Source organism: Podarcis cretensis (assembly GCF_951804945.1).
Source record: "Podarcis cretensis genome assembly, chromosome: 1".
NCBI classification, from domain to species: Eukaryota; Metazoa; Chordata; class Lepidosauria; order Squamata; family Lacertidae; genus Podarcis; species Podarcis cretensis.
Genome location: NC_137170.1, coordinates 52,847,051 through 52,874,518, shown reverse-complemented (window position 1 = coordinate 52,874,518; position 27,468 = coordinate 52,847,051). Strand labels below are relative to the sequence as shown.

Below are 27,468 nucleotides of genomic sequence, written 5' to 3'. Positions count from 1 at the left end.
CTCCTTGCACTATCCTGCAATGTATCCTAGGCAGTTTGGGGCTTTGAAGTGTAACTTGTTGCATAGGAAATTCCTGTGTGGCAATCTTCTTAATCCCTGCTAAACAATATGCTTGATAAAGGTAGGATGGGCATGAAGTTTCATATAACAGCATTGTGATCTTGTTAATCGGACTGTATCACCTACACTTATCCTCCACTTGGTTCCAACATAGATAGACAGAAGCCAGAAGACCGCTGTGAATTTGGCAGGGTGTGTGCACGTCATTTGTTGGGGGGGGGGGGCTGGCTTCTCAATCGAGCTTTATTTTTAATCCAGGTGAGAGCTCTGTTGTCTCAGCTGCGGTTTACCAGCCTTGTCTGGTACGCAAATTGCACAGGAAGAAAAGTATTCGTCCCATTTCCTGCTTTTGTCCACACATGCAAAGGAAAACCAATGGCTTTCTCTTCAGGGAGGTATATTTTGTACCTGCAGGAAGAATGAAACCAATGGGTCTTGTTACTTTGGTAGAGAATTCATTCCTAGCCTAGGATACCAGACCCAACCTTTAGCCCAAACTCATGTATTGTGTTTTCTCTTTCAGGTATTTTGGGTTCATCACCAAGCACCCAGCTGACCACAGATTTGCGTGCCATGTCTTTGTTGCAGAGGAGTCCACCAAACCACTTGCAGAGTCTGTAGGGTGAGTTTCAGGCTACATCCTGAAAATTCCTGCTATTTACAAAGATCCCAGTCTACCTGGATCTAAGAGAGGGGTGTGTCAGTCGCAGATGGGTACTGGAGATGTCAGCAGAAGCATTAGTGGCCAGCGATCAGCCACTTTTCACCCAGCTCCCAACCCCCCTAGACAGTTCAGAAGGATACCATGGTCAACAGTATCAAAAGTTGCTGAGAGATCCAGCAGAACCAGGAAACAGCTTTGACCTCGGTCTCTAGCCCACCAGAGGTCATCAACCAGTGCAACCAAGGTGGTTTCAGTCTCATGATGGGGCCTGAATCCCGACTGGAAGGGATCCAAATGGTCCACATCCTCCAGATGTGCCTGGAATTGTTCAGTGACCACCCGCCCAATCACCTTGCCCAGGAATGGAAGATCTGAGACTGGGTGATAATTGGCCATAATGGCCGAGTCCATAGATGTGTTTAAAGGAGTGGTTTAATAACAGCTTCTTTAAGAGGGTCCAGGAAGACTCTCTCACTGAGAGAAGCATTCACCACCCCACAGAGCCCATTGCCCAGCCCTATCCAGCTCACTTTGATGGGCCAGGATAAAGGAGACAGGTGGTAGGTTTCACTCGTCCAAGCAGCTTGTCCACATCATGGGAGGTAGCAGATTGGAATTGATCCCATACAACCTGACTAGGCAGAGCTTAGGCACTCTCCCATCCCAGCCCTGCTCCCATGATGGAATCTACCTCTTTCCAAATATTGTTTTCTGCAGATGCAGTAGAGGCAGTGAATAAGGTCCTCTTGGTAGGCTCAGTGTTGAGCTCTAACTTGTTGCTTTGCCTGTTCTGTGGAAGAATCCCAGCTCCCAATTGACGTTCCATTTCATGTTTTCTTTTTGCAGGAGAGCCTTCCATCAGTTCTACAAGGAATGTGTGGAATATACGTGCCCCACAGAGGACATCTACCTAGAATAGGGGCCGGGGCAGCCCCCGCCCCCCTGTACAGACAAGGGCCATTCCCCCCATTGTGCATGGACAAGCTGCTTTGAGATGGAAGGAGGAGTGGGTGTGGGAACAGTGTTCCTCAGTGCGCAGAGCCCCACCTCTTTCAGTGCACCTCCTCTTTCCTTGGGCTGGGGGTTTGGGATGGGTGGGGTGGGTGGACCAAAAAAAAGGGTTTATTATCAGAAGAAGAAATATGCTTTTCCATTTGTTTCTTTATCCGAAATAAAGCACCACCAGCGGAAGCAGGTGTTGCTGCCGCTGGTACAGGAGGAGAGTGGGCATGGGCACTGGGAGTGCTCTACTGCGAGAGAAAGGGCTCCACAAGTTCTGCTCGAGTCTGTTTGGGGCCTGCTCTAGTTCTAGCTGCCGTGTTCAGCCCTTCATATTGGGAGTCTAGTAAGAGGGGAATGCTGCCCTTCCACTGCAGAAGAAGGAATAGCTAATAAGCTTGGGGGTGGTTGCAAGTAGTGAGCCCAGTCCTTGGCTGGGAATGGTGGGGTTGGGGAATAGTGGAGTAGGAGACAGAGAATGGGGGTGGTAGCCATTTGCCCCACCAATTCCCAAGACATAGCATCCAAGTCTCTTATCCTGTGCCTGCAAAAAATCCGGGAACCACTGGAGGAACACTGGTGCCTATCCTAGCCCCTCCCAGTTTGAAGGCATGTAGACAGCCAGGGAGGGCCCATGCCCTGGGAATCTGCTGATGGAAAGAGCTCCTCCACCCCGGCCCTTGCTCTAAATCTCCCTTCCCTCCATACCCGCTCTCCAGCTGCAGGTTCTGCATTCACGGAGGGAATCTGGACCCTGCACAGAACACGAGAGCCAGGGTTCATCTGATTCATCTGCATCAAGGGGCTTGAGAGGAGCTCCAGCCATAAGCACAAAATTGATTCAGGAAGGGCTCGGTCCCACAGAGAAGAAGAAAAGCTGGGAGAATAGCATGAGTGACCAGGGGCTAATAAGAGCTACAGAAAGGTGTGCCTTTGCCCTTCTCCCCCCTCCCCCCAAAAAAGCAGGGGGCTCTGTGCTTCTGCTCTAATGACAACAATGATTAAACGTTGATGTTTCAAAGACCCTGCGTTGCTGTTGTTTTGTTGCCCAAGGAGACTCAGGCCTCTAAGCAAACTGCTGTTTTCCTGGAAATTGCAAGAGCCAAATTTGACATTCTGCTAGCCTTCCTTGGGGAGCCACACCAGCTGCAGCATAGCAACATTCCAGGTTCTGCAACCCCCATTTTGAAACCAAATTATAGTACATCAGATTTCCAGGGAAATGTCACACATCTTCAGTTTTCAAAAGTACAGGTATAAACCTTGCATAGGCTTATAAAAGTTTGGAAAGGTCCCACTGAATCCAATAGTGTCGAATAACTATGTTGGGTATTATGAAACAACTCTCGTTCTTCTTGGAATAGCTTGGCTTTCAGGTGGGGTGGGGAGCATGGCACTCCTCCATTGTCTCCCAAGGCAGATGGATGCCAACTCCCTCCCATTTCCATTGAGGTTCCATATATTTGTGAACCTTGGTGTTGTGCGTGTGTCTTTTTTTGCTTTCAGATACAATTAGGAGGGGGCTTAATTTGTTAGTTATTGACAATCATTGAGAAGTCTTGCTAGAGTTTACCCAGCTGTTGGCCCCCTGCAACCTCCAGAATTGTGTCACATTCCCCTATTCTGGTTAAAGGCTTTGAGATGTCAGAATCCCAGGACCTCAATGGACTCTGCCACAAAATCTTCTAATCTACTAGCCTCTTCTCTAGCTAAATATAGATTGTATGTTGGCAGCTCTGTTATTGCCAGTTAAGGAAAGTAGCCAATTATTAAGTGGCATTCAAAGGGTTTTGGGTCTGCATTTCTACCAGATGTTGGGGAGACCCTAAAACAGGGATGGGGAACCTGTTGCCCTTCAGATGCTGTTGGGACACTAATAAACGTTGATTATGGGAATTGTCGTCCAATATCTGGAGAGCCATTGAGGCACTTAACTTCTGCTTTTCTCAAAACAAAAACACTTAATTATACACCAAAAAAAGCCCTAAATGAAATCAGTTTTGTCAAATATGGAACTGTATATATATTTACATTATACAATTCAACTCATAGTAGTCAGCTTCCATAGAATCTGGAATTTTATTGTGCGGCGGGAGCAAAGAATAGAAGAATTGGCAAGCGGGGAAGTAATATTGGACCCACAATAAGAAGAGTCATGACAGGGGTGGCAAGGGAGAGAAGACAATGGCAACAGAAAGCTGTGGCCAACTCAATCCCAGCCTCTGCATCAAAAAAACACACACAAAAACCCCACCCATCTCTGGCCCTCATCAAATGTTTTCAAGCTTTGCTCAACATCCATAAGAGTGAAAACATGAGATGGGATGGGAGAGAGGCAAGCAAGTGTGAAACAGCAAAGGAAGGGGAAGATCTCGCTTCTTACATTACTAGGTGATTTGGGTTTGAGGGGCTTTTGCTGCCTGTGACAGATCAATTAGTTGGTGCAAATACACTTCAGAGGTGGCACCTCTACTTGCATTTCCCTAAGAGACTCAAAGGAGGTCGTCGTAATAATACTCCTCAAAATTTGGCTCATCCCGCTTGCTTTTGTGTGCTTTTTGCAGCTTTTCCGATTCCTTCCGCTGTATCCGTCTCCGGAAGTTGGGCATCTTTGGTTTAATGCCATAATCTGTGAAGACAGGAGCTAGTAAGAGAAGTGTGTGGCAATGGCAGGGCAGGAAGAGAAAAAAATCACATAGGAGGATGTGGAAGCGAAGGCTCACATGGCCTTAAGAGGGGCATATTATGGGATCCTCGAGGCAGTTAACTAGAAGGCAGGGTTGGGGAAACTGGAGGAGGGATTCACTTACTGAGCACTGCCAGAAGAAGCTCTGTGCAAAGACTTCTGCCTGCACAATAGGGCTTTCCCCTCTCCTCCCCCACATGCACCCTGAAATTGGATCGTAAGAACCTCATGCAAGCTGAGGAGAGGGAGGGTGGTTCAACTGGCACACCAAAATGTTTGCAGTGATAAGAGCGGCACATGGGGTTCCTCCAATGTTGTTAGACTCCAGCTCCCATAAGCCCCAGTCAGCATGGCAGTGGTCAGGGATGATAGGTGCTGTGGTCTGGCAACATTTCAAGGGCACCAGGTTGCCCACCGGTGCTCTAAGGATTGACTTATTTAAACCAACAGGGTATCTTGTTGGTTCATGCTTAAGGCACATGGTTGTCATGTTTGCTAGTGAGTTTAGACTTCTTGGCTTAATAAGCAACAGTGGTGGTATTCAGAGGTGTTGTGTCAAAAGTCAATCAAGAGTCTTGCCTTATCCACTTCTGCCCACCTCTCCCTACAGAACCACATTCAAATTGCTTCCATTCCATACAAACTCAAATGAGGGGCTGAAATTGATAGAGGGGTGCTTTTTCTTTCTTTCTCTTGAATCCAGAAAATAGATGGTGCAGCTAGTCATGGAAGAAAACCCAAGTGATCTGATACAGCTGAGTTTTGTTGTGGGCGATGATTATTATATGATATGATAACAATAATACTTATTAGTTGCTCCCTCTTTTACAAAAAGTCAACTCAAAATTTTGTTTTTATTAAATTTGTATACCATCCTTCATCTGTAGATCTCAAGGAGGTTCATAGCATGAAAATACAAGATGAAAATACATAATAAAAAGAAACGAAGCAATAAAAAGCCCTCCCACAAACACATTTAAAAGGATGCTAATCAGCCAAAGGCCTGGTTGAAGAGTAACGTTTTTGCCTGGTGCCTAAAGGTGTATAATGAGCATTCCACAAATAGGGAGCCAGTGCAGAAAAGGCCCCTTCTCATGTTGCCGCCCTCCAGGAGGAGGCACACGAAGAAGGGCTTCAGATTATGATCACAAGTCCTAGGTAGGTTCGTATCCCATGCACTAAAGGAGGAAACAGTATCTAAAACTCTCCAAGTTAAAGGCCTGGCTGAATGGCAATGTTTTTGCCTGGTTCCTAAAAGTAGCCAGTGGCAGTACTAGGCATAAGCAGGGAGCCACCACTGAAAATGACCATTCTTGTGTTGCCACCCACCTCACTTTCCTTGGAGAGGGCACACAGAGGACAATCCCAAATCACATATGGAGGATCTAGGTTGGTTCATGTTAGGGAGAAGCAGTCCTTGAGCTGCATAAGGCTTTGAATTAAGTTCAGAAACTTGGTAGCTGCAACAGTGACGTCATAATAGGTTTGAAATGCTCAGACCATCTTGCAGTGGTCAGAAATGCCTCTGCTGCAGCTTTCCCTACCAACAGATCCCCAAGATGTTGGATTACGACTCCCACCAATCCCCTATGATTACTTTTGCTGGCCAGGAATAACTGGGCTGTAGTGCAATGACAGCTGGGGACCAAAAATTGGGAAAAGTTTCTCTGCTGATAACCTGGAAGGGACTTTTTTTTTTCAGCTGGTGCCTATATATTGACAATCCCTTTCCCCAGAGGTAAGGACTACAACTCCCATCAGCCCCAGCAAGCATAGGCAAGGGTCAGGGATGGTGGGAACTGTAGTCCAACATCTGGAGGGCAACACATTGGCTCTCCTTGCCCTATGCTGTTGCGTAGTAGGAACTGAAAGGAATACATGCCATCCACCAGGCCAAAGTGCTGCTGCTGGAGCTCCAGGGGTGCAGAGAATTCCTCTGGGACAGACGGACTGAGCCTGCTGCAGAAGAGGACAAGGTCAGGAACTGCGATGGTTGCTACCTAAAGCCCTGATCTTATGGACTATTAGTGCGGAGGGAGTTCCCCACGTGGTTATTTCAAAACACCTTCCCAGCCAAATAATAATTTATAAAACAAAGCACAGAGCACTAGCCCAAATGTGCAATTAAAAAAATAATATCCTCTTGGATCAAGGAATTATAGATGTAATCAAATCACATTTTGAAAATGCAACTATTTAAAACCTTATTAATTAATCTTATCTGTTTATTACATCACTTTCCATTTATAATGTTTGAAAAGCATGTACAGACCCAAAAGATGGTGGATAACTGTGCAGTATTTATTGAAGATCTTATTTTCATATCGCCTGTGACCCCATTTCCGCCCCGCCCCCCCCACATCTTTCTTCAGGACATCCAGCAATGCAGTGATTTCAAGCATTTATCATAATCAAGGGGTTGCATTAAAATCTAAATTCTCCAAAGAAATGAGACTTGATACATAGGGGTACATCTTTGAAATGGTTCACTATACCAAAACAGTGATGGCCATTACACTAAAATGGAACATGAAAATCATGCTCTGATTCAGCCCAGTGCTGTTTGGCGGTTACGACTTTTAACCCTGGTGAAATTCTGTCTAATGATACCCTTTGAGGCCTCCCTTCCTTTGTTTGATCCCCCAACACACCCTGAAGAAGAATAAGCATAAGCCACATATTGCGATTTTCTTAGTACCAGCAGGAGCAAAATATCCCTAAAATGTGCCTGCTGACAATTTCAATAGGAATTAGGGCATGTGAGATGGGTTGATCTACCCAGATGTTGAGCCTTTGGAATATAATCCTACTGCTAGCTGTTGTTTTATATTTGGCACGAATTTCCTTTGAGAAGGGGTCATGCACTGAGACTTAATGGCTATCTCTGATTTAATCTGCTGCCATGATTCCTTAATAAAGTGTGCCTGATTCCTAAAGAAAGGCAGGCAAGTGGCTTTCATTTCACCCACTTTTCTTCACCCTCATTCCTTGCTACATCTGGGTGGCAAGAGTCAGGTATACAATTTGTCGTACACATTTATTTTACCTTTGAAGACTTGGCATGGACAGCCCTCTCTCTGTGAGGAGAAGCAACAGAAGCAGGAATCCCATCCAGCCAGTCAAATCCAACAATGGGTTCCTACTCTTATTGGCTTTCAGCAATGGAACTTAAGACAGCTCCCAGTGCCTACAATGCCATCACAAAGGGTAAAGAACACACAGCATTCTAACTCTTAGGTAATGGGCCGGCCCAATGGGGGCCAGCCTAAGAATGAAACTTGTGCAGCCCCTTTGGAAAAAGTGTCCTCTCAGGCAAAGTTGCATGCTTCTACAACTCTTCTAGCTGAGCCCCATTTCAGAGAAACAAGCTTCATCCCACATGATGTACTTTCTCATCAGGCATAGTTGATCCTATGCCCACTTTCTTCCCATGAAGTCACATTCTCTAGGAACAAGAGGAGAGCCCCAGCTTATGCGCCAGCCAGGCTTCAGTAACACAGCATCAAAGTAACTAGCACAGGCATAGGCAAACTCTGCCCTCCAGATGTTTTGGGACTACAACTCCCATCACCCCTTGCTAACAGGACCAGTGGTAAGGGGTGATGGGAATTGTAGTCTCAAAACATCCGGAGGGCAGAGTTTGCCTATGCCTGAACTAGTGAGTTAGGTAGCTGTGCAGGTTCAACATTAGAGCGAGGAGACTAACAAAGACCAAACTCCAAAGTGTGTAACAACTGGTAGAAATACTAGCTAAATGAGGGGGCTATAAAGGTGCTGTTCTGTATAATAGATGTGTGACTATCTGCCTGCTGGACATTATGTCCTTGGTACACTGAGCTTGTGGCCCGCAGGGGACAAATTATTCTCTTGAGAATCAGAGAAGTTGGTGGATGAGGCCCTCAGAGACATAATAGGAGAATCTCACACTCTCCAACTTTCACAGAGAAGGGGAATCTGTCAGTTGCTTGCATTAAGGTGTCACAACAGGCATACAGTGTATGTTTGGTCCTGTTTTAAACTGCCCTGAACCATGGGGTTCAACTTATAGGGCCAGTCTTCATCAGATGGAGACTAGAAACCCAATTGTAACTTTTCTCTCTCACCTACCCTTTCTTTAAATTCAAATTCTCCATCTCTCTCACTTTAGTTTTTATTTATGCTTTATTTTGAAGACTGGTGAGCTAGTGAAAATGGGTTTCCAATCAGTCTAGCTACTGGTCGCTGCTACAAAACTGTGGAGTAGGAAAGAAGGAAATTAAACAAAGGCCTCTTGCCAGTAGTGACTGCGGTAGTCTATCGTTTCACCCATAAATCCCTCCAAGGACCCTCCATAAGGAGGTGACAGCACCTCCCAATTACAGGGAGAAGGTAGGAAAGATGGGGACAAGATGCCAACTTCCAACAAATTTAAGTTTGTGTGACATCTGAAAACAGGACAGATTTTCCTTTATCAGCAAGCTTGCTGAAATGACTGATAGTCATCCTCTACTAAACAAATTGTTCCAGGTCCTTTCCCTGGGATTGAGAACATTTATTTCCTATGGGTTTGGTTTTGCAGGAAAATTGTACTACACACCAGAAAACGGAGGGCAGTTTCCCCCACCTGTCTGTTGCAGGGAGGCTATTGCTAGCTTTGGGAAAAGAAATATACAAGCTGAGCATTCTCCATACTGCCTTCTGAACCTGGTGGGCCCTGATTCATGGCAAGCCCTTCCAAGTATTCAGCCTACCACTTCAGAAACAGACTGAAGATGCTGGGAAGTAGCCTATCAGTAAATGCAGCCTTAGCAAGAAGGAAAAACAGACCGTGCCAGTAAGTAACCGAGGAGGTAGGCAGCACAAGCACTTTGTGCTCCATCTGCTGCTTTATGGGTGGAGAGAGTTGATGAAGCACTCGATTATTTACTTCTTGGACGCCTTGCATAGGGCAACCATTCTGATTTATTTGACCCAGGCATTGGCTCAGGCCTTTATGTTTCATTTGCTGGGAACTCAGTTCTGCAGACACCAACCAATTTGCCAGGGCCTTTGGCCCTGCTTGCCAGCACCTCCGCAACCGGCAGTTCAGCGAAGCCCTGCAGCACACACTAGCTGTTATCCAGACAGTCTGCAAGCTGTGGAGCTGCATATCCTCAAGGGCAGGGCAGGAAATTAAGCAGGCTGGCAGAGAAGACCAGCAGCCACAGCCCCTGGCAGACCAGGCTCCAGCCGAGCAGCATATGGACCACTGGAAATAAGCCAAGGAAAAAAGCATACCCAAGAGCATTCTTGGCTTGCTGCCTGAGCTGGCCCAAGGGGTGCTCAGTTCCCTGCCAACCACAGCACCAAACTGCATATGTTTTTACTGTGAAAGACGGGGTGGGGTGGGGAATAAGCCTGGCTGTATAGGCAGAAAAGGGTAATGGGTTTGTGCAAAGAGCAGCAATAGCTTATTGTGAGTCTGGAAGCGGCTTTTCAGTGATGACTCTGGATTATGTGCCAGATAGTAACATTAAGAAAATGGTTTGGAGCACATATCCTCACAGGATTAATTCCAACGATCCAATCCTACCCTTTGCATCTGAGAATGGGGTGCATGTGTGCATGTGCGCAAGGGGAAACATTTCCAGGCTGGTTTGAATGCTAATCTCTGTCTCACCTCGGAAACAAAGCACTGGAAGTGTCTGCAAAACTCTCTGCCTTCCATCCCAGCTGGCCAGAAAGCAAGAGACCTTACTCCTCCTGCGGTGCACGTCCCCAATATTCAAGAGAACAGACCAAATTAGCCCAAAAGCACTGCCGACTCCCGGCTTTATTCATTCATAGCCATAGAAAATACATACCAAAAAAAAGGGTCCCCCTCCATAAGCCCCATAAGATCCAAAATCATATATCAGAATGGAGAGAAGAGTAGCATAGGAACCTTAAGACCTACTCTTTGTAGCATTCTTAGTTCACAGGGAGATACATTTTTAAAAAAAAGATGTCAGAAGAGCCCTTACTCTTCTCTCGGTAATCATTAGCATAAGCCATAGAAAGACACATGTTGTGTTGCTGCTGCTGCTGCTGTTCTTTAAAGTCTCAAGGTTGCCTCCCGCTGTATAAAGTCATCCTACCACCACAAGCTTCTGCTTTTAGCCTGAGCGCCCTCTGGCTGCAATAACCTGATCTGAGGCCAAATCAACCCCAGTTGTAGAAATAAATTTTCTGCCAGGCTGGCAAGTAGTCCATCAGTGGCCCTGAAATGAAGAAGGGAGAAAAATGTGAAAATGAACTGGAAGACCTTAAAGCAACATGTGAGAAATTAACTTGCCAACATTTGCTTCCACAACTGCCCCTTCCCAGCCAACATCCTGAGTTCTGAAATCACAGGTGGGGCATATGAAAGAAAGGATGTGGAGGGCGATTCATAAGGCAAGAAGAGAGATCTAATATTCATATATCTAAAGGAAGGACTGATATGAAATATATCTCAGGAAGGGGTCCCTTGCATAGACCCCCTTTATCTTGACAGAAAAGATGTTTTGGAGAAGGAAAACCGACCAATAATAATAACTGCTATTCCTGTGTTGCTCAACAGTCTGGATTCTGCACAGAATCGTCATTGTCAACTCCTAAAAGTTGCTATTTATTCAGACAATTTGTAAGCCATGCCTTCATCCAAAACATGTACAGTTTTTTAAAAGCAAGTATCAAAACAGTGAGCAGCATTCAATGTAGCACTGAGATGCTTTGGTCAGACAAGCAGAATTGCTTACACTGAAGGAACAATCTCGTCTTCCTCCCGCCACATACTGCTCTGATGGTTCCCTGACTGCCCCACCACCACCACTGTACTAATACTTTGTTGTTGTTTAGTCGTTTAGTCGTGTCCGACTCTTCGTGACCCCATGGACCAGAGAACGCCAGGCACTCCTGTCCTCCACTGCCCCCCGCAGCTTGGTCAGACTCATGCTGGTAACCTCGAAAACACTATCCAACCATCTCGTCCTCTGTCGCCCCCTTCTCCTTGTGCCCTCCATCTTTCCCAACATCAGGGTCTTCTCCAGGGAGTCTTCTCTTCTCATGAGGTGGCCAAAGTACTGGAGCCTCAGCTTCACAATCTGTCCTTCCAGTGAGCACTCAGGGCTGATTTCCTTCAGAATGGAGAGGTTTGATCTTCTTGCAGTCCATGGGACACTCAAGAGTCTCCTCCAGCACCATAATTCAAAAGCATCAATTCTTCGGCGATCAGCCTTCTTTATGGTCCAGCTCTCGCTTCCATACATCACTACTGGGAAAACCATAGCTTTAACTATACGGACCTTTGTTGGCAAGGTGATGTCTCTACTTCTCAAGATGCTGTCTAGGCCTGTCATTGCCCTTCTCCCAAGAAGCAGGCGTCTTTTAATTTCGTGGCTGCTGTCACCATCTGCAGTGATCATGGAGCCCAAGAAAGTAAAATCTCTCACTGCCTCCATTTCTTCCCCTTCTATTTGCCAGGAGGTGATGGGACCAGTAGCCATGATCTTAGTTTTTTTGATGTTGAGCTTCAGACCATATTTTGCACTCTCCTCTTTCACCCTCAATAAAAGGTTCTTTAATTCCTCTTCACTTTCTGCCATCAAGGTTGTGTCATCTGCATATCTGAGGTTGTTGATATTTCTTCCGGCAATCTTAATTCCGGCTAGGGATTCATCCAGCCCAGCCTTTCGCATGATGAATTCTGCATATAAGTTAAATAAGCAGGGAGACAAAATGCAGCCTTGTCGTACTCCTTTCCCAATTTTGAACCAGTCAGTTGTTCCATATCCAGTTCTAACTGTAGCTTCTTGTCCCACATAGAGATTTCTCAGGAGACAGATGAGGTGATCAGGCACTCCCATTTCTTTAAGAACTTGCCATAGTTTGCCATGGTCGACACAGTCAAAGGCTTTTGCATAGTCAATGAAGCAGAAGTAAATGTCTTTCTGGAACTCTCTAGCTTTCTCCATAATCCAGCGCATGTTTGCAATTTGGTCTCTGGTTCCTCTGCCTCTTCTAAATCCAGCTTGCACTTCTGGGAGTTCTCGGTCCATATACTGCTTGAGCCTTCCTTGTAGAATTTTAAGCATAACCTTGCTAGCGTGAGAAATTAGTGCAATTGTGCGATAGTTGGAGCATTCTTTGGCACTGCCCTTCTTTGGGATTGGGATGTAGACTGATCTTCTCCAATCTTCTGGCCACTGCTGAGTTTTCCAAACTTGCTGGCATATTGAGTGTAGCACCTTAACAGCATCATCTTTCAAAATTTTAAATAGTTCAGCTGGAATACCATCACTTCCACTGGCCTTGTTATTTGCAGTGCTTTCTAAGGCCCATTTGACTTCACTCTCCAGGATGTCTGTCTCAAGGTCAGCAACCACACTACCTGGGGTATATGAGACATCCATTTCTTTCTGGTATAATTCCTCTGTGTATTCTTGCCACCTCTTCTTGATGTCTTCTGCTTCTGTTAGGTCCTTTCCACTTTTGTCCTTTATTATGGAAATCTTTGTACGAAATGTTCCTTTCATATCTCCAATTTTCTTGAACAGATCTCTGGTTCTTCCCATTCTATTGCTTTCCTCTATTTCTTTGCATTGCTTGTTTAAGAAGGTCTTCTTGTCTCTCCTTGCTATTCTTTGGAAATCTGCATTCAATTTCCTGTATGTTTCACGATCTCCCTTGCATTTTGCTTGCCTTCTCTCCCCCGCTATTTGTAAGGCCTCATTGGACAGCCACTTTGCTTTCTTGCATTTCCTTTTCATTGGGATGGTTTTCGTTGCTGCCTCCTGTATAATGTTACGAGCCTCCATCCATAGTTCTTCAGGCACTCTGTCCACCAAATCTAAATCCTTAAACCTGTTCCTCACTTCCACTGTGTATTCATAAGGGATTTGACTTAGATTGTATCTTCCCGGCCCAGTGGTTTTTCCTACTTTCTTCAGTTTAAGCTTGAATTTTGCTATAAGAAGCTGATGATCTGAGCCACAGTCAGCTCCAGGTCTTGTTTTTGCTGACTGTATAGAGCTTCTCCATCTTTGGCTGCAGAGAATATAATCAATCTGATTTCGATGCTGCCCATCTGGTGATGTCCATGTGTAGAGTCGTCTCTTGTGTTGTTGGAAAAGCGTGTTTGTGATGACCAGCTTGTTCTCTTGACAGAACTCTATTAGCCTTTGCCCTGCTTCGTTTTGATCTCCAAGGCCAAACTTGCCAGTTGTTCCTTTTATCTCTTGACTCCCTACTTTAGCATTCCAATCCCCTATAATGAGAAGAACATCCTTCTTTGGTGTCACTTCTATAAGGTGTTGTAAGTCTTCATAGAATTGGTCAATTTCAGTTTCTTCAGCACCAGTAGTTGGTGCATAAACTTGGATTACTGTGATGTTCAAAGGTCTGCCTTGGATTCGTATCGAGATCATTCTATCATTTTTGAGATTGCATCCCAGTACAGCTTTTGCCACTCTTTTGTTGACTATGAGGGCCACTCCATTTCTTTTACGGGTTTCTTGCCCACAGTAGTAGATATGATGGTCATCCGAACTGAATTCACCCATTCCCATCCATTTTAGTTCACTGATGCCCAGGATGTCAATATTTATTCTTGCCATCTCATTTTTGACCACCTCCAACTTACCCATGTTCATGGTTCTTACATTCCAGGTTCCTATGCAATATTTTTCTTTACAGCATTGGACTTTCCTTTCGCTTCCAGGCATATCCGCAACTGAGCGTCCTTTCGGCTTTGGCCCAGCCGCTTCATCAGCTCTGGATCTACTTGTACTTGCCCTCCGCTCTTCCCCAGTAGCATGTTGGACGCCTTCCGACCTGAGGGGCTCATCTTCCAGCGTCATAACTTTTATATGCCTGTTGTCTTTGTCCATGGAGTTTTCTTGGCAGGGATACTGGAGTGGCTTGCCGGTTCCTCCTCCAGGTGGATCACGTTTGGTCAAAACTCTCCACTATGACCTGTTCATCTTGGGTGCCCTGCTCAGCATAGTTCATAGTTTCTCTGAGTTCTTCAAGCCCCTTCGCCACGGCAAGGCAGTGATCCATGAAGGGGGTACTAATACTAGGAGGAGATTTTAATGAAATATTAGATCCCAAGCTAGATATAAACAGGGAAGGAAACAATCACCAAATATATGGAAGATTGATGTATCCTACTAAAAGAGAAGATACATTTTATTCAAATGTGCACCAGCATCTTTTTAGGCTGTGGAGATACGTATGTGACAATAGCAGACAATGACAGCAAAGCATTTTTAGTAGCCACACCTAAAGTCTTTGAAGAGACATTTCAGCTTCACAGATCCTAGTGCCAACTTTTCAAATGTGGAGATCTTCTAGCCCTGCTGCTATCCTTGAATACCCCTCATCTAAGCACGTGCTGAGTAGAAAGCCCCTTGAACTGGTTATCCCAAAACCAATGGAGGATTCTCCCTTACGGTCTCCTTAACCTTTATCAGCTTCCTTTAAAAAGACCAATCACAGCAGTCAGCTACTTACGAGTGACTAAGCCAACTCCAGGGACGTAATCTGCCAGCAGGCGCAGCAGAAAGAGGATCCTGCCCCTGAAGAAACAGAGAGAGAGAGAGAAAGAGAAAAAACACCTCAGATGAGCCCATGAGAATGGCTTCCTTCCCAATGGAAAAGGGACTCTTGGAATGGAGCTTACAGACAAAACCCGTTTGGGTGCTGAATGCTCACAAGCCACAGGTTTCTCTTTTAGAAATCCAGAGGTCTCCTGATGGGGGTGGGGATTTTAATATGGTTGAAAAGAAGCCAGCCAGGCAGCCTTACTCAGAGTATCTATCATAGAAAGGAGATCTCAGCAGGTAGTACAGCAGCAGGAGAGTCCGACGCCTCAACTCCACACGCTCGCGCTTGTTGAGATCTTTCATGTCACTCAGTAAACTCAAACTGCAGAAGGGAAAGCAGAGAAATCACAAGGGGCTGGATATGTGTGTGTGTGTGTGTGTGTGTGTGTGTGTGTGTGGAGTGCTAAGCTATTCTCCCAATCATTTTTAAAAAAATGATTCTCCTAATCATTTTTTTAAAGACAGGAGCGCAACTAGGCCTCAAGCCTGCCTTAGAGTAGTACTTGTTGACCTGAATGATATTCCTCCTAATCTAAGTGATGAGGAATTTGACAAACACACACTCCCTCCCTCTGTTTCTCACTCTCCCCTCCCCATTTTTATGTTCCAAAGTTGAGTCCTGCTGTTGAAAATGAGTTCCAGAGGTGCACCCTGGTCCAAAGGAAGCCTGGTACCATCTCTCAGAGAGCAGGGCCTGTAAGACAGAGTTGTTCCGCCTGGCCTTTGGCTTGGAATCAGCCTGATCCCCTCCCCCTCTTTCCTTTTCCTTCTGTGATGGAACCCCTAATTGGGGACCTCCCTGGCTTTTTTGCTTTTTTCTGGCCCACATAGGACCAGTCTGGATAGTTGGCCTTGGTGAAGATTTGACGTTTCCTCCCCCCAAACAGTTTTTGATCTGGGCTTCCACTGAAATGAGGCTGCATTTTAAGTTGTATTTTAATCCTGTTTTTAAGTTGTATTTTAATCAATTGTTTTTATACTTGATGTTAGCCGCCCTGAGCCTGGTCTTGGCTGGGGAGGGCGGGGTATAAATAAAATTAAACAAACACACAAACAAACAAACAAACAAATGGAACAGGAGGACAACCCGGCAGCGTATGCCACGAAAGATAAAGCCCTCCTTTTCCTGCCAGCTCCTCACAGCGGGGCTGCTTCTCCCCTTGAAGCTGCAGAGAGGCACACCACTAGTGGAGTAAAACAACCAGGTAATCATCATGTTACAAAAAATTTAAGGTGAAATAAAATGGATCCAGGACGATGAAATGCTTTTATCCCAACTGACCTTGAGATATCCAAGACTGCTGAAAGGAGCCAGGGTCTCCAAGATCTCTGTCCCCATAAGCCTACACTCACCACTATGTGCAAGAGTTAAGGAACTGAACAGACAAGAGGCAAAAAACTATAGCAGCAGAAAGACTTCCCAGCCGTCTCATGAGCCCAAGTGGGCTACAGTAGCAAAAATTAAAGCAGGATCAGAATAAAAGGACATTAATTGGAGGAGATCTTCAGGCCCACTGACTGAAGAAAAGCCTCCAAGTGTTTGCCCAGGAGTCAAGACCCGCTCAGCATTAAGGGCCTTGATGCTCCACACTGGGGCTGCAGCTCTCTCTGGTGGTGCACAGGATACACTGCAGGGAGGATACAGTGGAGCAACGGGCGGGTAATGTAGATGGACTCAGCAACCGTTTCCTGGGCGCTCAAAGGGGTTGGCAGCTGGTCTGTCTCCATTGCTCTTCGGTTCTGCTTCTCCTCCCTTTGCTGAGGCGCTCCCCAATGTCTGGAGTGCAGGGATGGGGCTAAAATTAAAAAGGAAGAAAGAAAAAGACTCAGCTTTTCATGGATATCATACTTTGGATGAGTAACAACAACAACAACAACAATTTATTATTTATACCCTGCCCATCTGGCTGGGTTTCCCCAGCCACTCTGGGCAGCTTCCAACAAAATATTAAAATACAATGGTCTGTTAAACATTAAAAGCTTCCCTAAACAGGGCTGCCTTCAGCCACCAGCAGAATGTCTGCACTCTCTGTACTTGTGCATCAATTTATTTAATTTCTACCCTAACCTTCCTCCCAAAGACCCCAGGGCAGCCAGCCATCAATCTGTTAAAACAATACAATTTAAAATAATTTAAACTATCTAAACACGTTTTGTACCGGTATGTCGAAAACTGCTGCCGTTTATAGAGATGCCCTTGTGTGTCTGAGTACATGTATACATGTGCACACTTTACATTTGCGACCTGGCAACGCATGTAGAAACCTAGTTCTACAGTAGGTGTAACATGGGAGACAAACGAGAAAGATACTCACTGCTATCGAGAGATCTCACAACACGGCTACAGCGCTTCCCCACATATATCCGCTCCTTCCCTATTGAGTTTACCTCCATATCTGTCAGGAGACAGGTAAATAAGACCACAGTAAGGGGCAGGGGGAAAGCCCTCCTCCAGTTCTTGGTTTGCTCAGGTTAGCACATTCATTGAAACAGAACAGCAGACTCACAGGCATGAGGATACATTAAGTCTGAGGAGAAATGTGACCCTCTGCAGACTGCTAACACTAAAGGAAAGCCTGGACAGGGCACCAGAAAATGCTCTTCAAACTTTCTAACATTGGCCTCCCTGCAGGGAGGAAGACTGCAAGCCCCAACCACAGCATGCCACAAGCTAAAGCCTAAAAACAGGGATAGCCAAAGAAATGCCCTCTAGATGTTTTTGGGCTATAATCTCTCATCATCCCTGACCAATGGGCTATGCTGGCTGGGGCTGATGTGAGTCCAGCAACAGCTAAAGGGCCGACTAAACTTCCTTCCTGACTAAAGCCAAAGTGGTTGCAATCCACCATGCACTTGACTCACCTTTCTGCTGCAATGACTGCCTTCTGTCTAGAGGCACAATAGGAGGAGATGTCTGGATGCCAGTTTTGTACCACAGCAAGAGCAGGAGGCGCAAGATGGCCCTGTGGGTTAGAAAAAATCAAGGGCTATAAATGCCAGGCGCACACTAGACGCTTCACCGCCAAGGCGGTAGAAAGATATAGCTCTCCGATTTGCCATCACAGGACCATTCACGCAACCTTGCATTTGCAACCCTGTTCAGTGATGTGTGTGCAGTGAGGTTCCTGTCAGGTTGCTGCTGTTACCAGAAGTTCCAGCTACAATCACTGGAGGAGAAGGAAGAGTTAAGACAGCAATCAGGTGAGGGATGCAGATGGGGAGCTGTAACTGGAGGAATCCCAAAGGCATACAGCTCCGTGGGCAGGCCCAGTTGGAACAAGGTGCTATCTGAGCACAATGACCCAATCCAGTCCCATGATGGAACACTGCAACTAGGGAACACTGTAAAACTAGAACAGTGCTCTCAGTGTCATGCAGGAAGTGCCCAACCTAGAGTACAGTGGTACCTCTGGTTACGAACTTAATTCATTCCAGAGGTCTCTTCTTAAGCTGAAACTGTTCTTATCCTGAGGCATGCTTTCGCTAATGGGGCCTCTCGCTGCCCGCGTGCCAGAGGTGCGCGATTTCCGTTTACATCCTGGGGCAAAGTTCACAAGCAGCTACTTCTGGGTTAGCGGAGCTCGTAACCTGAAGCGTTCGTAACCAGAGGTACCACTTTATTGTGGCACATTAACCCTAACAATCAAGGTTCCAACAAGAGTCTCTTTTCCCCGCCTCCCACCAAAGGATTCACATTTACACCCTTGGGATTCACAAGGTGCAATAGTTCCTCTCCGTTGAACACTCACTTGGCCAGCTGGATGAGGACAATGATGGCCCACCGGCCAGTCTCGCCCCACACCTTGGCAGCCCCCATCTCGGCAAAGACCTCCACGCATTCGATGACACTCAGCCATGTCAACAGTTTCTGCTGGGGAAGCACCTGCAAAGCAAGAGGCAAGTGAGAGACAACATGATGTGACTGGCTTCAAGGCATAGCCAAAGTTCTCCTCTTAAACCACAGCAAGGTGATTCTGCAGGGGGCTGAGAGGGGAAAGTAAGGGACCCAGCTGGATTCCAGAAAGTAAGGGACCCAGCTGGATTCCAGAAAGTAAGGGACCCAGCTGGATTCCAGTGGCCCTACCAGCTTTAAATACCCTCAGACAGGCTCATCAATCACACAACAATAGATCTGTGTGCCACAGTTGTGTTTGCCTGCAGGGAGAGAGGTTAGCTGAACTCAAGCTTTCCTGACAAATAAGTCAGCAAAATGTCTCTTGGGACACATGGTGGGGGTAAGTAACAGAGGGTGGCTACCTTTCTCATTCCCTGCTTGCAGATCTCTGCTGGGAAGTCACTGTTGTATTTACAACATTGGATCAAATCAGACTTCACCAATCTGGGGCATGTCATGTGCTGACTACGGCTGGTGCAAAACATCTGGTCCAAAACATCTGGAGAGCCTCAGGTTGGCAAAGGCTGAATTAGCTGGATCTTTAATCAGCAACCTCTTTCTCATGACCATAAGAAGTGGAACAGTAAGAGCCATTTATGTTGGGAGAAGAGTTCTGCATTCAGTGTTAATAATGCCTTTCTGCAAACTGCCTACATTTACTTAGGCTGCAATCTTAAGGAAGACTAGGGAGTAAGCTCTCTTGAACACATCAGAACCTGTGATGTGGGTTTTTCAGAAAATTTCAAGATGGGAAAAACATATACAAATTAATGTAATTTGCACAAAAAATAGTTGGCACTGGAAATTTTTCTCATGCCCTAGAGAGCGATCTAATTTAGCGTGTTTATTCCACTTGTGCTTAGTAAACAAAACACATTGAAACTGCCAAGTTTGCCTTATACTATATTTGTAATTGGCATCCATTTAATCATTAATAATGAGTTTATGAAAATAGAAAGCTTTCCACAGAAAAATGGACTGGGGAAAAATTCCATCCCACAACACTGAACAGGACTGCTTGGTGAGTCAGAATGCTCAGGACTGCACAACTGAGCTACACAAATTCTTATAATCACAGGAGTATAAATAATAAAATTATTAATTATTATCATCATCATCATTTATTTTGTCAGCCCCCCGATGGCTGAACAACCTGCTCCCTTTGTCTCCAAACCTTCAATGCTACCCCATGTCCTCAAACTTTCCTTTAAACTCAGCAGTGCCTGATGCTTTCTGTTCTACCACAACTGAAATGGAAGAAGATCCTAAAGAATATACTGATTTCAGTGAAAGATCAATTGGGCTCCTTCACCCGCACCCCCACCCCAATCCTCAAAGGGAATGACACAGAGGCCAGAGTTCACGTGGTGCACACCAGGTAAAGAAAGAGTTGGATTTTGAATGGCTCAAGAAACTGGTGTCACTCACAGTATAAGCCAGCAGTACTCCTGGAGGCCACTGTAACTTTCATCAACCTTCCAGAATGTTGTGGCGCAAGCAGACAAGGGCTGGCAGATGCCCAAGATTCAACCAGATAGCAGCAGCTTCAGAATCTATTGCCAACAGGATAAAATCCAGGAGCGACATTCTAGTCCTTGGCATGGGAGACAGGGATTGTACCCCACCTGCCTCTTCTCTTGCATAGAAAAGATTCTTACCGCAGAAAGAGGGGGCTGCAGCTCTTTCCGAAGGATCCAGTCATTCAACAGCACCAGCAAATTGGAGGCAGAATAAACTGAGAAAGGAAAAGGTAGAAAAGGCACAGGAGGAATTACTGCTTATAACCAGGAAAAGAATAAAGGACACTGATTAGAAGAGGACACTGATTTAATCAAACAACCTTTTTTTTGAAGGAGAGGCAACATGAAGGTAAAGTGAGCATTGCCATCTCTGGGCAGGTCTTCACAATTATGCAACTTTCTCAGTTGCACATAGGTAGCCAAGCGCCTTGGTCCTCTTCCATAATCTGGTGCAATGAGTGTGTGTGGTAAACAGGTCCATTCATTCTTGCCCTTGGCATGATGCTATCAGATGGTATATCTTTATCACCACACATGCTATTTCAGAATGGATGTTTGCTTATAGTCTTCAGAATACCTTTGACCTGAGCTAGGCTGCTAGCACCTGGCAAATATTCTGGCCTTATTGAAGTAGGATGGCTGTTGCAAGAAAGAATGAGCAGAAGCAAATCAGATACAAAACAGACAGTAATTTGCTTGTTGTTTTTAATTAGATATAAATGACTTAGACATACAGGATCTGAACATCAACTTAATGGAGTGAAACTAGCCCTTTGCTGGCAGTTGCCTAGGGCATCAGAAAACATTCACCATTACCATTTATTTATTTAATGTATTTATACACTGACTTGAGAGTGAACTGAAACCCAACAAGATGAAAGCACTGTTGGTAGGCAGTTATTGTGTCTGGAAGTTGCAGAGAAAACCTCTTCTAGATGAAGTCACAGAGATGATTGGTAGTTTGTGAGTACTCCTTGTTCCAACTGCTTGAGCCCCAGAGTTCTGGATGAGTCACCAAGTGTCCCCCTTCCTGGATTAGGATAGCTTGGGCACAGCGAACTCAAGAACAAATTGTTGTAATGCACTCTACTTGGGGATCCCATTGAAAATGGCCTGAAAACTGCAGCGTGTGCAGAATGCCACCACTGGATTATTGAACATTACAGCAAGGTGAGATTATATCTAGCCTTCAGGAACTATGCTGGCTGCCTCTGGTACCACACCCAATTTGTAATGTTAGCCTGTAAGGCCCTAGATGACTCAAGACCAAAATACTTAAAGGACCACCTCCTCTTTTTGAGTTTAGAGGTTCTACTATATTGTACACTGTCCTGAAATCCTTCTGGATGAAGAGCAGTCTAGAAAAACTATTAACTAACTCTTTCAAGATGGCTTACATTAAAACACAAAATTACAATAAAATAAGGATGAATTACTGGGAAACTAGTAACTAATAAATGTCCACCGAGTATTACTAAAATGTCATCAAAACCAGCAGCAAGAATGGTATGATAATTTTTAAAACCCTCAAGTGAAAAAAGTGAGCCTTCAGATCATTCTGAAAGGTCTATAGTGTGGCAGTCTAATGGAGCAATGAGTTTTAAACCCTGGGGTCGCTACAGTGAACACCCTCTGCCTCATAACTGTGTGTGTGCCTCCCTGCCCACATTATTATCATTTCCCTTTGGGTCAATAGGCTTTCATAAGAAAAAGGGGTTTTTTTTCCCCCAGTCCAAGCTCATTTACTCTGCAGCAAAACTTTCAGCAACCACTGAGAAATCTTGGCTATGCATTAAATCTTTCTCCTTAAGACATCTTTCTCCCTAATACAACCATTGAAGGAAGTCTGCGATGAAATATTGGAAGGGAAAAGAGCACCAGAGTTGTGGAAGGAAGCTTACATCACACTTATAACCGAAAACAGAGACTGAAAAGACACAACTTAAGAATTACCGCCCCATATCGCTACTTAATGTGGATTACAAAATTTTTGCAGATATTTTGGCTAAGAAATTAAAAAAGGTGCTTGTAGAAGAAATTCATAAAGATCAAGCGGGCTTTCTCCCGGGCAGACATTTGTCTGATAACAAGAGGAGCATAATTAATATTTTAGAAAAATTACAAGTGAATATTAATACTAAAGCAGTTCTGATATTTGTGGATGCGGAGAAAGCCTTTGACAATATTTCTTGGAGTTTTATGAAGAAGAACTTACAGGGGATGGGGGTAGGTCAAGGTTTTGAAAATGGTATAGGTGCAATTTATTCAGAACAAAAGGTAAAATTAATTTTGAACAATGTAATGACAGAAGAGTTCAAGATTGAGAAAGGGACACGACAAGGTTGCCCAATCTCTCCATTACTTTTTATATCGGTCCTGGAGGTTCTGCTAAATATGATTAGAAAGGACCAATTGGTTAAAGGTATACAAGTGGGAGCTAAACAGTACAAACTGAAAGCTTTTGCTGACGATTTGGTATTGACTTTACAGGAGCCAGAATCTAGTACTAAAAGGGTATTGGAATTGGTTCAAGAATTTGGTCAGGTAGCAGGTTTTAAGTTGAACAAGACAAAAACTAAGGTTTTAGAGAAAAATCTAACTGTGATTGAGAGAGATAAGTTTCAGAAGGAGACAGGATTAACATTGGTTAAGAAAGTGAAATACTTAGAGGTAAACATGACTGCTAAGAATGTGAATCTATTTAAGGATAACTATGAAAAATGTTGGATTGAAGTGAAAAAGGATTAAGAAATATGGTCAAATTTGAAGTTATCATTGTTAGGCCGAATTGCAGTGATAAAAATGAATGTATTGCTGGTTGAAAGAATGGCTGCTTCTTGAAAACACTGATGTGCTGGATCTGGAAGGTTTTAACAATGTATTTGGTTGGCATGCATATTTGTGGTACGACAAGGTCAAAGCACACAAAGCATTTAAAAACCATATTGTTAGAAAAACACTGTTTAATGTTTGGATGAGATATAAGGATTTGTTAGAAAATAAAACCCCAAGATGGTTGTCACCAATGGAAGCGAAGGCTCAGAAAAAACTCAATATGGAGGCCAAATGGCCAAAATATTAGGAAATTTTGGAACAAGATGGAGACAGAATAAAATTGCAGAGTTTTGAAAAATTAAAAAATAGAGTGCGAGATTGGCTCCATTACTACCAAATAATGGAGGTATATAACACAGATAAAAAACTGGGCTTCCAGGTGGAAAAATCAAAATTGGAAACAGAATTGTTAGATCCCAAAACTAAGAACTTGTCAAGAATGTATAACTTGCTGTTGAAATGGAACACTCAGGATGAAATGGTGAAATCTGCTATGATTAAATGGGCACAAGATGTTGGACATAACATTATGATGGCTGACTGGGAACAGTTATGGACCACAGGTATGAAATTTATGGCATGTAATGCCCTAAGAGAGAATTTAATGAAAATGATTTACAGGTGGTACATGACACCAGTCAAGCTTGCAAAAATTTATCATTTGCCCAAAAACAAATGTTGGAAATGTAATGAGACTGAAGGTACATTCTTTCACCTTTGGTGGACATGCCCAAGGATTAAGACATTCTGGGAGATGATTTATAATGAAATGAAAAAGGTATTTAAATATACCTTCCTGAAGAAACCAGAGGCCTTTCTCCTGGGCATGGTCGGCCAATTGGTGCCAAAGAAGGCTAGAACATTTTTTTATGTATGCAACAACAGCAGCAAGAATACTCATCGCAAAGTATTGGAAGACTCAAGATTTACCCACCCGGGAGGAGTGGCAGTTGAAGTTGATGGACTACATGGAATTGGCGGAAATGACTGGCAGAATCCGAGACCAGGGAGAAGAGATGATGGAAGAAGATTGGAAGAAATTTAAAGATTATCTACAGAAATATTGTAAAATTAAGGAATGTTAGAAAGATGTTGGAATGAAGTTACATGGCTTTAGCAGAAATGTTATAAAGAATTAAGTACAATAGAGTGTAAATGGATTAAAGGAAAAAATAATGTTAGAATTTGTCAAGTTAAATGATAGGACAGAAAATTGAGGAAGATGGAAAGGATTTGCTGAAACAATTAATCGAAGTGGAATACAAAAAAAGGGAGGTGTGAGGAGGTCGCTGAAACAAGTAAAACAAAGTCAATAACATTGAAAGTATTGGATGTGTTTGTTTTTGTTGTTTTTTTAAGTTGTTTTTGTTTTATTTTTGTTATGTATATGTAGTATTTTTGTCTTTGTATTGTATTGTATGGTTTTGTTATGTTTAATTCTTTTTCTTTTTTTTCTGTAACTTTCAAAACTTTAATAAATATTGTTTGTTTTTTTTAAAAAAGACAAGGAATCCTTCAGGTCATCTTCTCCCAACAAAGCATGACATTATTTGCAAAACATAGCATAGGTCTGGGACCCCACAGCCAATCTCCAGCTCTACTTACCCAGCTCAGACAGTTCATGAGAGTCAGAAAACCGACCTGGAAAATAAGCATAAGGAAGACATGAGCCAATATTCCACACTCTTTTGAAAACAGTCCAAACAGGTCTTCTGAGGGAAAGGCTTTGATGCAATTCTTACACAAATATGCTACCCTGTTGCTCAATCAGCCTGGAGGTTAAAATTTCCCACAGAAGCCTACATCTACTCTGCATCTTCTTAACCAATACAGAGCTGCACTGCAGTTTCATCAACAAGACACGTCCTATAGGTAAATGACAGATGACAATTCTCCAATTTGAGTCTTTTTGCCATAGCATTGTAGGAATGTAATCCCAGATTTTCCTTTATATTTGACAGACACTGGGGCCACTGTAAATTATGGTTTAAACAATATAGTCATAATTAGGTTAAAAATATTGTTTTTTTCTGATGAACAATGAGCAAATTATTTTATTTTTGTTTCAGATGTTCTCTTGACCAGGTATACTGCAACTTATAGTCAGGTGATGGTTATCATTTGGTTCCATCACCACCCTAACTGATAAAATATGGAAGTATGGAACCAGAGGAGTGGTCCACTTGTGGAGTGGGAAATGGTGCAAGAATAGGAAGCAGATGGTAGGAACAACAGTTGTCACAACAGAGAGGCTCTCCAAGCATCTGAACTGGGATAAGTATTGGGAACTTTAACTTATTTATATATTATCCAACGAAGCAGGCTAGTTTGCAGATAGCAAATTATTCAAGTGTGGTGAAAAGTCAAACAGACCATGAAAAACTCCAAAATGATTTGTCCACAACAGAAAACAAAATGGCAAATGAAATGCAGCGCAAATAGTTATAAAGTGATAGACATTGAGGCAATATGGGATCTGAGCTGCCTATGTCTACCTAACAAAGGTACCTTGGGATTTTGCTACTATGTCAACATAAGTGAAAAATTAAGATTATTTTTTTGGTTTGGGATTAATAGGTTTAACAGAAAATGTTAAGGTATTATAACGACTTTATACAAACAAATAGTGGTTTCACTTCAGGAACACTGTTCTTTGTATCCAGACTTAAGAAGGGCATGGCAGAGGGGCAACCAAAAATATTAAAGTGTTGGAATACCTTCCCTTCAAGGATGAGTCAAAGTATTTGAAGTTTTTAGTCTAGAAAAAAGGCAACTAAAGCTTATCAAATGATAAATAGTACACAGAGAGTAGATACTTCCTCACCCCATCTCATAATGCAAGGAGGTAAAGGTCAGGCAGTGAAACTGATTGGTAGTAAAATCAGGGCAAAGGAGAGTAGTTTTTCCAACGATACACAATTAACTAATTAAATTTACTTTCCCAAGATGTGGTGATGAGCCACTGGCTGATCAGTTATTGATTTAAAGCATTTTCACTCGACTCTTTGGCCAAAAGAGATAAATAACATGCAAGACAACTCCTGCCCTCAAGTTTGCAACATAAAAGGCAGGACACAGAAGCGGGGGAAAGGAGTGGGCGTGAAGGGCTTCCTTCCAGGGAATGAATTTGCCTGGTCACCACTGGAAACAAAATAATGGACCAGATGGACTCTGGGTTTGATCTAGCAGAGCTCTTACGGATTGGAAAGTAACTGCCCTGCAGCTACCCAAGGTTGCAACAGAAGTCACCAACAAGGTGAGCTATCTTGGAGCATCGTGTGACCTGGGCGCTTTCAAACAGGAGGTTATCAAACCGGTGATTGAAACCGGCTGCAGGCATTGAAACAGGCAGGTCACCCAAACGGGAAGTGGCAGAGGGCTGCCTGAAGAACACAATTAAAAAAATTAGGGTACAGTACTCTTAGCAAGATGCAAAGTAAAGGGATTCATTCGAGCAGATCTCCCTCCAAATCCGAGTCCAAAGGTCTGGAGGATTTGGAGAAGGGACACACACACACACTCCCCAGTCATTTATTTCCTCTCTCGCTTGGGGCTGCCACCTTCCGACCTGGCACAGCTCCCGCTCCTCTAACAGCTGCTGGGGGAAACTTCACCTGCCGGACTTCTGCCGGCCGCGCAGCTCTGAAGCCGCGCCCACACCATCTTCTGCCGGGCGGGGGGGGGGGGGGGGGTAAATGGCAAACCTTTCCCCGCAGCGACTCTGCGTTGGAGAAAGGGAGCTGGGATTCCTCAACGCCCCCCCCCCCGCCGGCTTCGGTCTCCCCGGCTCGCCCCCCGCCTACCTGGCAACAGGTAAGAGAGGCCGCGCACGGTGCTCTCCAGCTGAGCCGTGGCCGCCGGGTGTCGCTTCACGTAGTCCTGGTAGCGGCCGCACAGGTGCCGCAACCTCCCTAGCGGCCCCTGCGCGGATCCTGCCATGGTGGATCCAGAGACGGGTGCGCGCCTGCGTGCGTGCGTGCGTGCCCCCGCAGCACAGCCGCCCCCCACTCCCCGCCTTTCCCCGCAGCAGCCGGCGACCCACGAACCCGCTCCGAGAACGCCTGACTAAGCACGCATGCGCGCGCGCTTCCGGGTCGGACTTTGCTTTTTTGGGGACACGCCTCCTCCGTCTCCCGACTCTGCTCTTTTATTTCTCCCCCCGCCCCCACACTTGCTCCGCGCCTGCGCAGCTCCTGACCCTGCGATGGAGAGAGAAACGAACCAAT

General features: G+C 44.6%; 3 protein-coding genes across 6 annotated transcripts in view; 1 reads left to right on the top strand and 2 right to left on the bottom strand.

The window, feature by feature from the left end:
- The window catches only part of MAPK8IP1 (mitogen-activated protein kinase 8 interacting protein 1), a 58,060-nt gene extending 55,314 nt beyond the window's left edge, over window positions 1-2,746 (top strand). For all 4 annotated transcript variants that reach the window (XM_079951330.1, XM_079951328.1, XM_079951327.1 and 1 more), the window contains 2 exons: window positions 584-682; window positions 1,571-2,746. In XM_079951330.1, coding sequence (XP_079807456.1) covers window positions 584-682; window positions 1,571-1,643 — 172 coding nt within the window. In that variant the 3' untranslated portion in view covers window positions 1,644-2,746. The remainder of the gene's footprint in view (window positions 1-583; window positions 683-1,570) is intronic.
- Window positions 2,747-4,049: 1,303 nt separating this feature from the next.
- FREY1 (Frey regulator of sperm-oocyte fusion 1) lies at window positions 4,050-7,990 on the bottom strand. The gene is made up of 3 exons (XM_079970669.1): window positions 7,456-7,990; window positions 6,292-6,365; window positions 4,050-4,352 (listed from the first exon to the last, which is right to left on the bottom strand). The coding sequence occupies exons 1-3, from the start codon at window positions 7,518-7,520 to the stop codon at window positions 4,216-4,218; spliced, it is 276 nt and encodes a 91-aa protein (XP_079826795.1). The 5' UTR covers window positions 7,521-7,990; the 3' UTR covers window positions 4,050-4,215.
- Window positions 7,991-10,170: 2,180 nt separating this feature from the next.
- On the bottom strand, window positions 10,171-27,283 carry PEX16 (peroxisomal biogenesis factor 16). The gene is made up of 11 exons (XM_079952459.1): window positions 27,046-27,283; window positions 24,848-24,883; window positions 20,546-20,622; window positions 18,742-18,875; window positions 17,855-17,955; window positions 17,308-17,388; window positions 16,636-16,788; window positions 16,275-16,347; window positions 15,195-15,314; window positions 14,901-14,965; window positions 10,171-10,627 (listed from the first exon to the last, which is right to left on the bottom strand). The coding sequence occupies exons 1-11, from the start codon at window positions 27,179-27,181 to the stop codon at window positions 10,569-10,571; spliced, it is 1,035 nt and encodes a 344-aa protein (XP_079808585.1). The 5' UTR covers window positions 27,182-27,283; the 3' UTR covers window positions 10,171-10,568.
- Between the last annotated feature and the right edge of the window lie 185 nt (window positions 27,284-27,468).